The sequence below is a fragment of the Oratosquilla oratoria genome, chromosome 26 (assembly GCF_046742065.1).
Source record: "Oratosquilla oratoria isolate Oo_2021 chromosome 26, ASM4674206v1, whole genome shotgun sequence".
NCBI classification, from domain to species: domain Eukaryota; kingdom Metazoa; phylum Arthropoda; class Malacostraca; order Stomatopoda; family Squillidae; genus Oratosquilla; species Oratosquilla oratoria.
This window is the reverse complement of record NC_134802.1, coordinates 40,510,066-40,526,692: the sequence shown is the minus strand read 5'-3', so window position 1 is coordinate 40,526,692 and position 16,627 is coordinate 40,510,066. Positions and strand designations below refer to the sequence as shown.

The following is a 16,627-nucleotide window of genomic DNA, read 5'->3' as shown; positions in this document are numbered from 1 at the left end:
ATACATGCATTCAAAAACATTGCAAACTACAGCTATTCACACAACACTATACCTGACATCTGAAAGCATGGGAAAATAATCACAATCCCAAAACCCAATAAAGACCCACAATCCCAACATCACACTTCTCTGCACACCCTCCAAAGTCATCGAATGCCTCATACTTCAACTCATCACACCACATATTCCCCTAGCTGAATCACAAAATGGTTTGAGGCCACTACACTCTACAAACACTCTTCTAATAAACCTCACACAAAGAATATTAGATGGCATCAATTCAGATAAGCCCCATCACACAAGACTTCTTATAACATTAGATGTTAGTAAAGCTTTTGATGCTATTCACCACCACAAACTAACAAAGAAAATATATAACACAGACATGCACAATAACACCAAAAGATGGCTGGCCAATTATCTGGCAGGCAAAAATGCTTATGTGTCATATAATGGCTAATCATTGCACATCAGAAACATTAAGAATGGAGTACCACAGGGCTCTGTTCTATCCCCCACACTCTTTAATCTATACATGCATGATATACCCACACCAGACACCTCAGAAATACAAATCTCTTCCTACACATACGACATAATCACATGTACACATCATAACACAGACAAACCCGCAGAAATAATAGTCATACCTTGATACATTCAACACATGGTTTATTACAAACAGACTCAAAATAGCCCCAGCCAAATCTACAGCAACACTTCTCACCAACTGGACAAAAGAACACAAATACATTCCTCATCTCTACATCAACAACACTTTAATACCACACACACACACACACACCCCGAAAATTCTTGGTGTAACATACGATACATCCATGTCATTTAAACAACACATTACAAACAAAAAAAATGCACACCAAAACTCAATGCTCTTAAATCGATCACTGGAACAACATTTGGACAAAACAAAGAAACTAATACTACAATATACAAGCAATGCAAATGCTCAGTGATGAATTATGAGAGTTCGGCATGGGTACCTAATCTCAGTAAGACACCCCTCAACACCCTTCAGACCATACAAAACAAAGCATTAAAAACAATTACAGGCTGCACATATACAACACCTGCAGACTACCTACACTATGAAACAAAAGTCCTCAAAGTCAAAGATCACTTTGACATGAGAGGCACACAAACACTTGCTGCAGCCTCCACAAACACAGCGCACCCACTGCACTACATAGCAGAACACCCACACACACCAAGATATATAAAAAACATCTAAATATCTATATCACACACAAATACTCTCTTCTCTTCCTCCAAAGCCACCAAATACCAGCCTCCGGAAACATATTCATAATCACATCACTCACTGCTCCATTAACACACTAAATGACAACACACTACTGCATGCCAGACCCCCTGATATCCATCCCTCTGAATCCTCTCTCCCACGAAAGGACAGAGTCCATCTGGCCAGACTGTGATGTGGCCACCACCCAGCCCTTCTAAGTACCAGAAAAGACTGGATGACCGCATTGTAGACAAATGCCCAGGATGTAACACTTCACCCCATACTATTCAACACACAAACATACACTCCATAAAGGATTTGTGGAAAAACCTGTTTCGTCTGTGGCATTCCTTGGGAAGACAGGACTGCTCGGACAGTCTAGGGAACAAGAACAACAACTGGAGTGGAGGGAGGAGGTGTACGTCTTTGTCCCACCATCCTTCTGTCTAAAATGAGTTTCACACCTGGCACTACCAAACTGCTCAGTTTATTCAACTGAGAATTAGCCAGTCAAGGAATGTCCAATTCAAGATGGTGTCTCCTACATTACTAAAATTTTAATGGGCAAGTTTTCCCGCAGTGAAAGCAATAAGGTTCAAATTCAAATAAAAGAATAAGGTGCGAGTCAAAGGCAGAGCAGTGACTGTATCAGGGACTATTTGTACAGATCTTCCTTATGTGGCCGAACTCATAACAGTAGTAACACTGTAAAGGACAGCCAATAAAAGCCTTTACTGGGAAAGAGAACCAATCTTTAAAGGCTCAGGGTGATAAGAACCATAAAACTTGAGCAAAATCATGTTACTATTTCCTTTAGTTTTTGTTGCTTGTTGAACATTATTTGGGAATAATTGAAGGCTATCACCTTTTGAGAATTCATACAAGTCCTGGTTGCAGTAATTAAATATATGGTGTGGTTTGATGGATAACAAAAATTCATCTCAATGGCATGCTTGGACCAACACATTTTTACCATACTTCTTTAGGTTATCTGTAGGGAGCACTCCACTCACTCTTTCTAGATATTTAAACAGCATGATTAGAGTTATCTCAATGTCAAGCTTGGACCAACACATTATTACCATACTTCTTGTGGTTATCTGTAGGGAGCACTCCACTCACTCTTTCTAGATATTTAAACGGCATGAATAGAGTTACCTCAGTTTTCTCAATATATCAGAAACCAGTAAGGTGTAGGGATGTGGCAAACTTTGGAAGCATATTTTTCAGCACCATTAAAGAGGTTGGGCAATAATCATTCTCGTCATCGGCTACATTGATTGAATGATCTTGGCAATGAAGCTCTTGTCCCCTAGACTTAGATAGAAAACTTATTGCCTTAAGGGCAGTTTTGGCAGCATTATCAGATGTGACTGTCACATTGCATCAATTAGGAAGATGGTCATTGTCATATTTAAGATCATTGTGAAGAATTTTTCCAAAAGGCTTGAAAGCTGAGTGGATGGCATGGAAAGATAGGGATTCATAGACAATGCTTAACTTTACTGTGCTAAAACAGCTCTCAACTGCAGGATTTTTCAGGATAAGAGATAGCAGCAGAGAAGTGAAAGTTCCAGCCTGCACACGTGTAATAGCTTCATTAAGACCTGAGGGTAACATCCAAAGGGCCTGGTCGATCTCCCTCAAGGACTGGGGTTTCTATTAGCACCTACACAGATATGAAAAGTTAAATGGCTCCAGGGGCCAATGGTAACTGCCTACAGCGATTGTAAGGGGAGAGATTGCGGGCCCCCACAGACTGGGTAAATCATCTCTATGGGGGCCAATAGTTTTATAAAGTGGCTCCTCTTTATTTTCGAGAGTTTGTCCATAATAGATCTAAGACCTTCCCCCCCCAACTCATCCCATCCCAGCCCACAACCATCCAACACAGGACAACCTCAAATGGTGCTCCTTCTGGTATGCAGTACCGGTGGCCTGGCTCTGGGAACCTTTTTGTCCAGTCCTTTACAGGTGACCTTGCCAGCATGGGTAGCCCTCAAGTAGGGCAGAGCAGGGGCCAAAGCCACCTCTAGCTTGGCTCCTCTGGTCATGAAGACAAGTGAACCTCCCCACCACAAGGTGGTGGTTCCTACTAGGAGGGTTTTAGGCAATGTGAATCATTGAGATACTGATATTGTATCAACATTGCTCTTTTTGTGAGTCAATATAATTTGTCTTAATTCCACTATCACAGATAAAATTTTACTTGAAAAAAATAATAAACATCAAAATAATGTGATTCTTTTTAATTCTGTCACTACAACCTTTACATGAAAAATGTTACAAAAATTTATTTCAACATCTTTGTGCTTCATTTGTAGACCTGAAAAAGGTGTTCATCTGTGAGAGATTGACAATCTTTTATAATGTAGAAAAATCTTACATCATAGGGGAATTCAGCTTTCACTGAAGAACCCATAATTTACAAAAATTTTAATTATATTAACAATGGGTCACATCATCTGATATTGTGCTCTTCATGGGATGAATAGTCCTGTGAAATGCCTATGTATCTATTTGTCAACCAATCATCCAATCTGATACCCGAAGTCTCTCTTGCAAGAGACCATGGCTCCCAGGTAACCAGCAACATTCACTAAATTGGCCCATAATTCACTCAAAGATATATTGTGTTATCTGAGGCTAAGGAGAAACATAGAATGTGTTTGGAGTCTTGTGTGTGGTGACTGCACCTGAGGTCAATGTGACCAGGCCTATTCTGTGTTGGTATTATTTTAGAGTTGGAAGGTAACATCAATGCAGTCATGTTAATGTGGTTTTCTGCTTGTCATAGGAGGGATTTCTCTGATGGATTAATGTCTGGTGGAGTTTGGTGGAGTAGGGAGTTTGGCAATTGGTCTTATTCTACGAGCTGAATGTGTGTATATTTTCATATGGATGTGGTCAAGGATGCAGGTTGCAGATGTTTGAGTACTATGATGCCAATATGTACCTAGTTGTGTGCGTGGTTAGAGCAATGCTCAAGGGGTCCCAATTAAAGATGGGAGGGCCTGAAGAGGTCGTGGGAGTAAATTAAGAAAAAACACATAATATTTAAAGGATATGAAGAAACACATTTTTCCATATAAATGCAAATTTGAAATAGCTTGGGTGATATAGCCCAAGCTCAAAGAATACACAAGTTTAAATATAAATATGGTAATTGGAAATCAAGTATTTAGATTAAGTTGGAACCACACATGAATTTGAGGCTAGGTATGATAAAAATTTAAAATTAGGAGATGGGACCCAACGTATATTATATTCACCTCCGTGTGATGTATGAGAAAAGAGCTATAATTGTGAGGTTCCATCTCCTGAGCTCCATTTATCATGCTTCAACTATACTTTTAGGCTATTCCATTTGTCTATGCGTCTGTTTGGGAAATTGTATTTCATGACCGGCTTGGGACTTGTATTTTATTTTTTATTTTAGTTTGAAATTAAGACCTTTTGAGCTTCTCCTGCCCCATACCAAGAGAATCTGGCTTGACAACCCCCCCCCCCTGTTTTTTTTTTTTTTTTTTCTCTCTCTCTCTCTAAAAATGGCAACTTTGTTCCTTCTTTTTCTTTGGTCTTCCAGAGTTGGTAGCCCCATTTTTTCTCGTCTTTCAGTGCATGATTTACCTGCCAATTTTGGGACCATGAGGAGGCAAAATGAAAAGGAGGGAGAGGTAGTGGATGGGATTGGAATGGGTGGGGATGAAATAGATGGGAGTGGCATTATGCCCATTGACTTTAGCCCAGGTAAGGGGGAAAGAGCCCGTGGTATATGTCACTATTCCACATATTTAAGCTACTATATAGAAAAATATATTTATTCACATCCTTTAGACATGTAGTCTTAATTTGTTCTCATGACTGAGCCCTCCTACCCCAAATTGTGACCTGAATACTGTAATCATATCAAATGTATCATATGTGTATGTGTGTGTATTTACCTAATCATAGTATACAAGAAAGGAACAACACTTGTTAGATCTCGTCTCCTACTCTTCAATTTATCATACCTATCCTCAAATTCATATACAGTTCCAAATTAATCTATACCCTTGATTTCCAATTATAATGTTGATCTAAATTCATGTATTGTTTGACCTTGGGCTATATCACCTTTTAAGAAATTCCAAATACACATCTATATGGAAAACTATGCTTTTTCATATCCTTTAGACATGTGTATGTGTATATTTACCTAATTGTTGTATAGAGGAAAGAAGCAACGCTCGTTGGGTCCCATCTATTGTGTGTGTGTGTATTTACCTAATCGTAGTATACAAGAAAAGAGCTATGCTTATTGGGTCCTGTCACCTACTTTTCAATTTTTTCATACCTGGCCTCAAATTCATATGCAGTTCCAACTTAAACCTATATCCTTGATTTCCAATTATCGTATTTAGATTTGAATTCATGTATTGAGTTTGGGTGACATCACCGAAGCTATTCCAAGTATTAATGGATCTATATGGAAAACCATATTTCTTCACATCCTTTAGTTACGTGGGCTTTCTAGATTCGTTTCCATGACCTCTTAAAGCCTTCCCGTCCTTAATCACGGAATTTCTTGTCAATGGAATCTATCCTCTTTAGTGACCTGAATACTGTAATCATATCACATGTTTCTTTTCAATCTTTCAAGATTGACACACTAAGGACCAGTCTGGTTACTGACAGACAGGGGACCAGTTTGTATTCTCTTCATCTCGATTATATCCTCCATTCTGAGTGGGGACCATACTACTGACATATAGTCCAGTCTTGGACAAAACAGGGTTTCAATGAGTTTTTTCATCATCTCTTCACCTATATAATGGAATGCCACTTTAATCTTCTGCAGTAGTCCATACGTCTCTCTCAAAATCCTGCTGATATTTCTGTCTGGTCACAGGTTCTCTTTTATTAACACTACTAAGTCTTTTTTCTCTTTTACTTTTATAATGGGTTCACTTCCCAAGAAATAGTTTAAGGATGGCCTTTTGTTGTTATTTCTCATTTCCAGTACTTTTTTTGTTTTTTTTGGTATTGAACTTTTTCCCATCCTTGGTTCCATGCAAAACTAGTCATTCATGCATGCACGTGTGTCTGTGCTTTAGTGTATCTACCTATATGTAAATACAATTTGGTAAATATGTGTGTGTGTGTGTGTGTGTGTTCACCTTGGTCTTTGGATCACGTGTTGGACTCGTGATCGACAGCTATTTCCCTCCCGGAAGAGAGCTCAGAGCTCGTATGACCGATCTATGGGTAATGCTATGACCTTACACGTACATACACCCCCATCTCCCCGCCCACGAGAGTTGGAGTAACGACCCGAAGCGCAGCGATACCGAAATAATTTCGGCCCTGGGCAGGATTCGAACTAGGTGCTGATGCACCTCCGTGCTGACAGTCCAGTACTCTATCAACTGTGCCACCGAGTGTGTGTGTGTTTTTACCTAATTGTAGAACAAGGGAAAGAAGCAATGCTCATTGGGTCTCATCTCCTATAATTTTTTTATCATACCTAGCCTCAAATTCATGTACAGATCCAACTTAATTTATATCCTTGTTTTCCAATTATATCTAAATTTGAACTGGCATACTGTTTGAGCTTCTAAGCTATTCCAAGTACTTATGCATCTATATGGAAAACTATTTCTTCATATCCTTTAGATATGTGGTCTTTCTTAATTTACTCCCATAGAATGAAGAAAATATCAGAGACAAAGCTTTCAAATGGTGTTTGTGAAAATGTACGAGTATTGAGGTCTTTCTAAAAGACAGCAGATGAAATAAAGGAAAAGGTAAAGTTTTCTGATTCTGGACATGACTTAAATATACAATTCTAAGTGATACATCATAATAAGTTCCTCCCTTGTACTCCCAAATGAAAAACTGGAAATAAACTATTTGCTTTCATATTTTTTCAGGCAATTTAGTACAGTTAATTCCTCTGCTATGCAACAATAAGTTTAGTTTTTGAGCACTACAAGCAAAAAGCTTAGCCAGGACCCAGGTGCTTTGGCTCTTGTGACAACTGAGCAGTTATGACATGCTAATTTCATGTACCCAGAATGTTGCCTAATGCAAGAGGAGATGGCTAAACTACATCCATCATGGAATTATTTTGTCTAAAGAGACATGTGAAAGCAGTTTGGGGGAAAAAATATATGTCTATATATACATATATATATATTCTAGTAATGAAAAGCTTTGATAGGATATAATTTGCTAATTATTGTGACAATGGTTATTTACTGCACAAAGAAACTCAAAAAGAAAGTTGCCATGAACATGTCACACCAATGACTTTGAAATGGTTCAAGGAAGTGAGGCAATGTGACCTGGGGATGAAGATGGCACCCATGACTATGTAGAGCACCAATGGACGGCAAAACCTGACTCTGAATCTTGTAACATTCTCTCTATTCTTCAACCTACATGACTGACATTCCTCCTATAGGTATATAACTGCCCTCATTGTTGCTGTCATTTCCAACTTCAGTTGCTTCTTCAGCACTTAAGTTTCAACACATATAAAAGTCATCAATGAATGTCCTCTTCCTGAGAATCCTTGTGCTAGAAGTTGGGATCCGTTCTGCGTTTTGAGTAAGTGGCAGAAGAACCATAGGGACCAGACCAATCTGTTCTCCATGAGTCGTAGATATTGATATTGTATTCAGAGTTGTAGCCTTTGCCACGACTTGAAGGACCCTGTAACATAAAGATAGAGATAGTAAATTTAGAGAGAAAAAAAGTTTACTGTTTGTTACAGCAAATACTTTATAGTTCTGTCTACCTACAAACAGGCTTTTTCCCCCCTTATGGGAGAGGTAGCCAGCCAAGGGTTGCACCCACCCCCATCCATCCCAATCCCATTTCCCTTTTATTTTAGCTCTTTGTGTATGAAGGGTCATCCCTGTCCCCTGACCATTGGCTGAGTCAGAAGCAAGGCAGTAGGACACAGCACATCCATAGCAGGGCCAGGTGCTTCATTTACAGGGTGTTCGGGATAAATTTGACAATTTTTTTTATCATCTGTCATTTTAGAACCAATTGAAGGATTCAATAGCAGTAAAGTGCAACAGATAGCCGATTTTGTGTACTATTGGAGGGTGTGAGAGCTAGAGAGCATGGATGACTGGAAAGTACCAGAATATTGGAAGAGAGTGACCTACATCATGATGATTCACACTGGATTAAGAAATTTGTAAATCTGAGCAGCAGCTCAGTGCTCCTTGAATACAGTGAAGGCTGAGATGTGAGCTGGAGAACTGTGACAGAGATATGGAAGCAGTGGCTAGCAGGATGGATCATAGCAGACGTTCTGACTCTGTCCACACAACAAAATTCGTCAAACTGGGGGTGGGGGAATCCAGGCAAGGCAATGCATTTTCATGGCGGCCTACATAGAAGCGGGTACTGCGCATGAAGATGATGTAGGCCTGGCAGTGGAGGAACAATGAAACCGTTTTTCACTGCGACCTATATATGCTGGTATTACGCATGAAGATACTTAAAGGTCGGCAACGGAGAAGTACGATATCAGGGCCTTTTGCCAGCAGAGGTCAAAGGGCACATAAATCAAATGAGGCAAAGAAGTAGAAACCCCCCCACTTCCTTGCCATACTAACTTTTAGGATAAGATATACAATAGTGACTATATTGTAAGCCCTCTTAACACAAGAATAAAGATACTAGTGAAATGTGTGGAACTGGGTAAATAGAAATAGGACTAATTACCTAGATGTATGTTGACACCTGTGCCATGCCACTGGTGTTGTGCAGCTGTTGCATAAAAAAGGAGGGCAGGTACTTTTTGAGGAGATTACCGTGCCCACACTCTGTTCCCACCAATTAATTAGTAAGATTAACTCGTATAATTATATAGACAGTAAATTTAGTGATTGCACTCCACCGTCTTTCTTTATCCCAGTGAAGTTAAATTGTTCACATGAGGCTAATTGTCAACCTAGGAATCTGGATTGCAGGAACTACTCAAATCCTGGGTTATGATTCGATGTATCAACTCAAATACAGGGCGTAGGATATGACGCATATTTTCCAATTATAGGTAGAAAAGGAAGTTGCATTTTATAACAGTTGAAGACTGTATATACCAAGCATGTAATGACACCCATCTAATCCATGTGCCTTACCAGTTCTCATAATTTTCAAAGTACCTTGTCTTGTTTTACTTATATACATGTCTTTTTCTTCTCCCATCACAGTTATCTTCCTAGCTCCTCCCACTGCCATAATCAATCAATCCTAATCTCTTCACTTCCTTTCAAAATATAAGTTTATTCTTTTCAAAACTGTCACATTCTTGCCTCATTTGACATCTGCTCCTCTTTGCCTTCCTCACCTTACATTTTGTTTCTCCTTTCTTCTTGTATCATGTATGCTTCTCTAGTCCTACCTTGCAACCAATCCAAATATGCTTTCTTCTTCTCTTCTACTACTGTCTTCACCTCTTTATTCCTCCACTCACTACACTTCCTAGTACTCCCTCCCATTCACCTCATCCCACATATAATTTTTGCACATGGTCGTTTCCCCTTTAAAACATACCCAGTCTTTTTCTATTCCTATCTCCCTTCTCTCCCTCATCACCTCGGATAGTGGTATTCCTTTTCATTCAATTTCTTAAATCTGAGCGCCTCTCTACCTCCCACCCTTTTTCTTCTGTACTTTTATCCACTCAATTTTCCTTCTACAAAGAATTATCTGACAGTTCCCCACTCTCTCCTCTCAAAACATGAAAAAACATCCAGAACTTTTTTCTATCTTTACTTTATATACTAATACATCATTAATGCCCTACCACTCACCTTTTCCCATGTATACTTATATTTGGCTCTCTTCTTAAACATTATCATCAACTCCCTTTCTAAACACATCTCCAATATCATCTCTCCCTGCCTCCTAAAGGTCTCTAAACACTCATTTAAATTTATCCAGTCTCCCTTTCCTCTTCATTACCAGGTCCATATGTGCTCACAAAGATCCACATCCCAGTTTTACCTTCACCCACATTAACCTCTAAGATACTTCACTACACCATGCACTTTCCTATCTTTTCAGTTAACAACATGGTAACTCTTTCCATCCCTTGTCCCCTCCTCATTCCTGACACTCTCCCCACCTTATTCCCAAATTCAAAATCATCCCTTTCAATTTAAATATCATCTTATGCATTCACATCTTCCTTATCACGAACATACTGCCAATCTCTACTGTTTTTAGTCTCATCTGTGTCACAACCATGTACATTTGATGACCCAAATATTTGGGTTCTGGATGAAAATCTCCCAGACCCTCTTATGCCTGACTTCTTATTGGATGAGCATACAGGCAGCAGGATGCCTAGTCCTATCACTCTGTCCCACTTTGTTGCCTTCTTGCGAATCGCATGGGAATCATGGTGGCATAATACTTCCCATCACATGAGATACGAAATGGTACTCAACAGTTTCAAGGGAATGACAATGAGGTGGGCTAGTTGTACTAAAAAATAACATCTTTTGTCTAGAAGTTTTTAACTTAGGCAAATAATATGTGGCTCCACTATGTAGGGGTACCCCAAAACAATTCCTAAAACATTTGCTGCATGCTACTCTGCAATCTCTACTGCATGACAGCATGCAGCCAGTACCATAGCATGGGGTACAACTACATATTATTTTGATAAGTCTCTTTAAATTACATAATCTAATATTTTCATTTACTGAGTAACAACTTTGTTGTAAAACAAATAAGTATGCAGAGATCTTTAACCCTAAAAAAAATGCATATTTTCCAGTTACAGATAGAAAAGGAAGTTGCATTTTATAAGAGTTGAAGACTGGACATACCAAGCAAATAATGAAACTCGTTTACCTTTGATGGTTTCCTGCCATACATCTTCTCATTCCAGATGGCATCCATGTCATAGAGGCCATCCATCCCATAGTTGTCCACACCCTGCATCTGTGCCTTGTTCAGCTCATTAAGCATCTCCTCTGTGAGGGCTACATTCTGTCGTTTTTTCATGCGTGTTCGATTAACAGCCTATGTGGGGCAGAGATTTTGAAAACTATAATACAAAGATTAACTTTAACTGAGAAACTAAACAATATATTGTAGCAGTAGAATAACAAATTTATATAATATATATATATATATATTTTTTATATGTGGGGACATGATGAATAACATTATATCATATCCCTGTTATGTTAATAGGTCAAAGCATACTTTCACCACATTATCACATACTTTATTGTCAATGTGACATTGGCATTCCCTACTTTTTTAGTTTCTTTTTTATGAATGGAATAGCTCACACCAATCAGATAGTCATGGATCTTAGTCTTAAACACTCACACACGATGACATATGAAAAATTTTACGAGGTAATGCTTGTGATGTGATGAGCAGTGTGAATTGACCTAAAAATGCAAACCATTCCTTACAATAATGACAATGACTAACCACTGCTATGTCAATACTGACTTTTAAATGCAACCTACTCCTTCCAATAATGATACACAATGACCAACCACTACTATGCCAAGGGTAGTTTTCTTTTTTTTAACCATAACTAAAAAAGTTAACAAATCCGTGAGTTGAACCATTAAAATGAGCAGTTATTTTTGGTCCAGAATTTATTTCTCCACCTAATCAATCAGATCTAATTATCATTTACCATAAAAAAATTTACTGAATGATAGGTGGAATTAAAAATGTCTTTCCTCTCCAGATATTCACACTACACTGAAAACTGAACCTACATTAATGCTAGTATTCACAAGTTGTGTAGAATTTGAAGGACTTGACAATTATTATGATCAATTATTTATATACCTGAAAAGTACATTTACTGATGAGATGTTATAAAATATTCTTTTGGTCCTTATTTAAAAGAACCATGGGTGCTAATGGATTAATGGTGATCTTCTTCGCTGCTGCTGGACTGACTATTCTCTTTCTCACTGCTAATATCTCTCAATTCTATTTCTAGCTCTAGCTATCTTCTAGCTTTTCTCCCTTTTCATTTCTCTCCTTTATACCTTTTACTCCACACTCTCACAAGGCACTGATTCCTGCACCCACACTCCCCTCTGCCAATGCCACACCTGTGTTATTCTATAGGTGACCTTTGCATTGTGCTGGGGAGGCCAACCTTCCAAACATTCACACAACAGTCTCCACCAATCATGATGTACTGATTATTATTAAAGTTACAAAAGGGGCAGAGGCTGAGTGCCTAGTTGTAACAAACAATACAGTGGTACTGGTAGACTTTTGACAACCAATTTGGTGACACAGGTACTTACCACAGCAATACCAAAGATGATGATGAAGACAATGGAGGCCAGGCCAATTACAAAGACAGCAATGAGCCACTGAGGAATGTGGTCTTGATTATCTGCATTTTCGTCAATTTTATTCAGCTCTTGCATCACTGCAAGGGAAGATGAAGATAGTATGGTAGAAAAATAAGCAAGGCCAATCCAATTCTTCACGTATTTGGTGAAAGCTCAGCAATGGCCATGTGTTTTTTGAAGATCAGGAAAAGTTATGCAATATGTTTTTGAAAAAAGGATACTGCAGTTAAATAAGAAATTAAAGTTACATACTTTATAAAAATAAACAATAAAAATAGGTCATGCGAGTACAAAAGGCTTAACATGGTCATGTAAGGCTGATCAAAGTTAACATTTAATTTCATTTCATTCTCTGATGCCCTAACCTTATTATTCAATACTTTCAACATATCACAATTTATAGATTTTTGTTTCACCTAATTCCAAGCAATTCTGGTGACAGGGGGAACAAATGGGAATTTAATTCATCAAGATCTTTTCTGGTCACAAGCCCCACCCTTCAACTGAAAAGTCATCTGACAAGCCAAAACAAAATACTAGCAAGTATAAAGGGAGTTGATTACTACGAACATACTTTCAGCATGGTGATAAAGAGTTAAAATGATTGGGAGTTCCTGTACCTATGAATGACAGAATCAAAATTACTCATACATCTATACTAGGCAAATTAAAAAATTTTGTTCTGCTCATAGAAGACCAGCTATCAAAGCTTTCAGCAAAATGTGTAAAACACAGTGAGATAAGCAAACGATCAAATTTAGATATTCATCTTTACTACTTTATTCCTAATTGTTTCTATACTCACAAATGACAGTCACTTCAGTAAGCAAAGGAAAGAAGAAAAGCATAAAATATATTAAATGATAATATGGAGTCATATCTTACAGCATCTAAATCCAAATAAATTCTTATTTCTCTTTCTCTACAGTTCAAACCTATCCTAATGGTATGGCTTCAACTTCAATGGAGTGAAAAAATGCATGCATATATTTGTGATAAAATAAGATTTGGAAAGTTGATTTCACTGCAGTTCCCACTATTCCTCGTGTTAGCTATGAAACCCCGAAATTACTCTAATAATCCCCATGAGGCAACTCACCTATGAAGTCTGTGCCCTTAGGATCCACAGTGTAATTGCCAAGGGCATGGATGTCATCAATGATCAGATTCTTGTTTAAGATGTCCTTCAGGTCTTCAGTATCTAGGGGGACACTGATAGCATTCAACTGGAGGAAGTAATCAACCAGCACAGATCCAGGGTTGAAAGCTTCGACCTCAACACCTTCATACCATGGGGCTATGTCACTTTGCCGGAACATTTCGTCGAGCTTGACAAAAAATAAAATGGATTTACTATGTGTCACACATGTAATATATGAGAAATGGGAAGAGTGGGAAGCAATGGGCGAAAGAACCAAGATGACTGGTGAGGATACACCAGCAAAACTAGAGTTGATTATTTATTCATTATTATAAAGCCCTCTGTGAGGGGCACCATCCTAGCTTCCCAATTGGGGGGGGGGGTGATGTTAAACAATATCATTATATACATATACATATATATACATATATATATATATATATATATATATATATATATATAGTGTATATATATATATATATATATATATATATATATATATATATATATATATATATATTTTTTTTTTTTTCAATCTGACCTAGTTATGGACCAAAAGGTCTCCTGTTGGTATGCTTCTCCTATATAATCCTCTGAAGGGACTGGTTATGGACTGAGATTATGATGCTTCTATACTTGTGGACAATCTCATACAGATGCCATCTGCCTTTCCACCCTTCAACTTGTAGCTTCTTTGGCCTCTGTCAAAGAGGGCAGAGACTCATCTATCTATGAATCAGGAACTGCCATCTCATCAAGAGGATGTTGTCCACTTAGAGGGTCACCCATGAGCAACTGGTCAAAGTACTTGGTAATGGGGCTACTCCACACCTGACACTAAGCCTGTCATCAGCTGTTCAGATTGTGCTCTCTGGGTCACAGACTTGGAGTGCATTTTTTTCAGGGCTTGGTAAACAGGCCCGAGGGAATCTACATGGCCCTCGATATCCTCAGCTATTCCCCTCATGTACCTCTCCTTATCCAATCTCATGAATGCTCTAGTCCACCATTTATGAGTCCTGTATTGGTCCAGGTCCCCAACAATTTTGATAACATGGCCCAATTCTATAATCTCCACTGTATCCCGTGAAACCACACTTTTCGACCTTGGGTGCTCTCCAACACACTCCATGGCACCTTTCAGAGTTTTGCATTTAAAAGTCTCCCACAGATCTTCAGGGTCCTCAAAAGAACTAAGTACTTCAAATCGATTAGAAATTGCTACAACATAATTCTGGGCACACACATCAGCCCTGAGTTTCTCCAGGTGACATCCAGGTGGGTTACATCTCAAGATTCTCCTGGATTTGACACAGAGTCTGTGTGTTACAACCACAAGTCTATGATTGGTCCCAAAGATTTCAGCACTTCAGTAAACCTTGCAGTTCTGTAGAACCTTCCAACGAGTGCTCACAAGCATGTGGTTGATCTCTTTTGCCACTCCTTTGATATTACTATATCCAGTCCATCAGTGTAAATCGTCTCTGAAACCAAGAACTGCCAATCCTCAGCCTTCTAGAATTTGCAAAGATCAGGAGGAAAGAGTGGAATGAATGGATTGGGCGAGAGTGAAATGGACACGAGTGGGTACATACCTTTTGACTTAGCTACCTCCCATACAAGGGGAAAAGCCCTTGGTATACAGATTCAAGGAAAGAACTGTAGCTGTTCCTGGTTCCAGAACCATGGCAAGCCAATACATACTTCATAGCTGCTTCTGTCGGTGCCAGTAACTGCACTAAAGTTGCTCAAAATAAATGCCTCATGGTGGGCACTGGTCAACTATTGGTTCATGCTTGGCATAGAATATCTCCTTTTCCAGACTCAATAGGAGCATATACTGCAGTAGGAGAAATGAAGCATATTGTGTGTTTCAGCTTCACCAGCATCATACATTCATCAATCAAAATAACTTTTACAATGGCATGCTGTGGTTGGCTAGATATGCCTACAGCTACTCACACAAGCTGGGACCCATCAGTTTGGCTCAACCAGAACTAGGTGTAACCCTCACTAGTGATCTTGCCAAAGCCTGGTCTTCTCACCTCTGAGAAAGCCACTATATCCAATCTAGGCTTCCTGAGCTCCACTGATGACAATGACGAAAAAACACAGGGGGGGTTGATGTTCCAGGCACCCACATGGAGAGCCCACCACTCTTGGCATGGCTCATTGGTTGTGCCTGATTTGTAACACCCCAGCATCCTGCACAATGGGTTTGGTGATTTTGACAAGGATAGACTGCATGCCTGTCCTACCATATGTGTCCAGTATATTTGCCATGAACATATGCCTGTGATTTGCACTCCATGCCCCATCACCAAGTCCAACGAGGGGTGACCAGAATTTGGGTATACATTTTAACCCAATAGTCCCAGGGGTCATGCACCCACCATCTTAACATTAGAGGATGACATCCATGGACCCTGCAATGTCAGCCCGGATGGTAGTTGCTTGACTCAGGCCTGACCCATAGATTCAAGTCAAACAGCCCAGTCGATTTCCCTCTCCAAGCCAAGAGGGGCCACCTGACCTAGCCAAAATTGATGACCGGGCATGTCATGAGGTCATGGAATAAAACTGAAGAAACCAAACATCTAAAGAATGTCAAGAAATAGTTTTCCATACAGGTGCACCAACTTCTGGAATAGCTCAAAAGCGAATATGGTCAAGTGAATTAAAAAAAATAGTTATATGATAGTTGGAGAAAAAGTAACAGGATCTCATGAAAGTAGCTCCTTTTCCTGTATGTTACAAGTACATACAGTTAGCTTACTACACAAACATATCTATAATAACAATTATGCATTAATGCATGCATATACATTCATACATACTGGTCACTATGAGCATAGCTCTCTTCCTATA

General features: G+C 39.0%; 1 protein-coding gene across 1 annotated transcript in view; it reads right to left on the bottom strand.

Moving 5' to 3' along the window:
• Positions 1 to 3,498: 3,498 nt before the first annotated feature.
• The window catches only part of LOC143039475 (uncharacterized), a 47,254-nt gene continuing 34,125 nt past the window's right edge, over positions 3,499 to 16,627 (bottom strand). Inside the window, exons 5-8 of the mRNA XM_076209576.1 lie at positions 13,718 to 13,946; positions 12,568 to 12,695; positions 11,129 to 11,299; positions 3,499 to 7,960 (exon numbers count right to left, since the gene is read on the bottom strand). Coding sequence (XP_076065691.1) covers positions 7,826 to 7,960; positions 11,129 to 11,299; positions 12,568 to 12,695; positions 13,718 to 13,946 — 663 coding nt within the window. The 3' untranslated portion in view covers positions 3,499 to 7,825. The remainder of the gene's footprint in view (positions 7,961 to 11,128; positions 11,300 to 12,567; positions 12,696 to 13,717; positions 13,947 to 16,627) is intronic.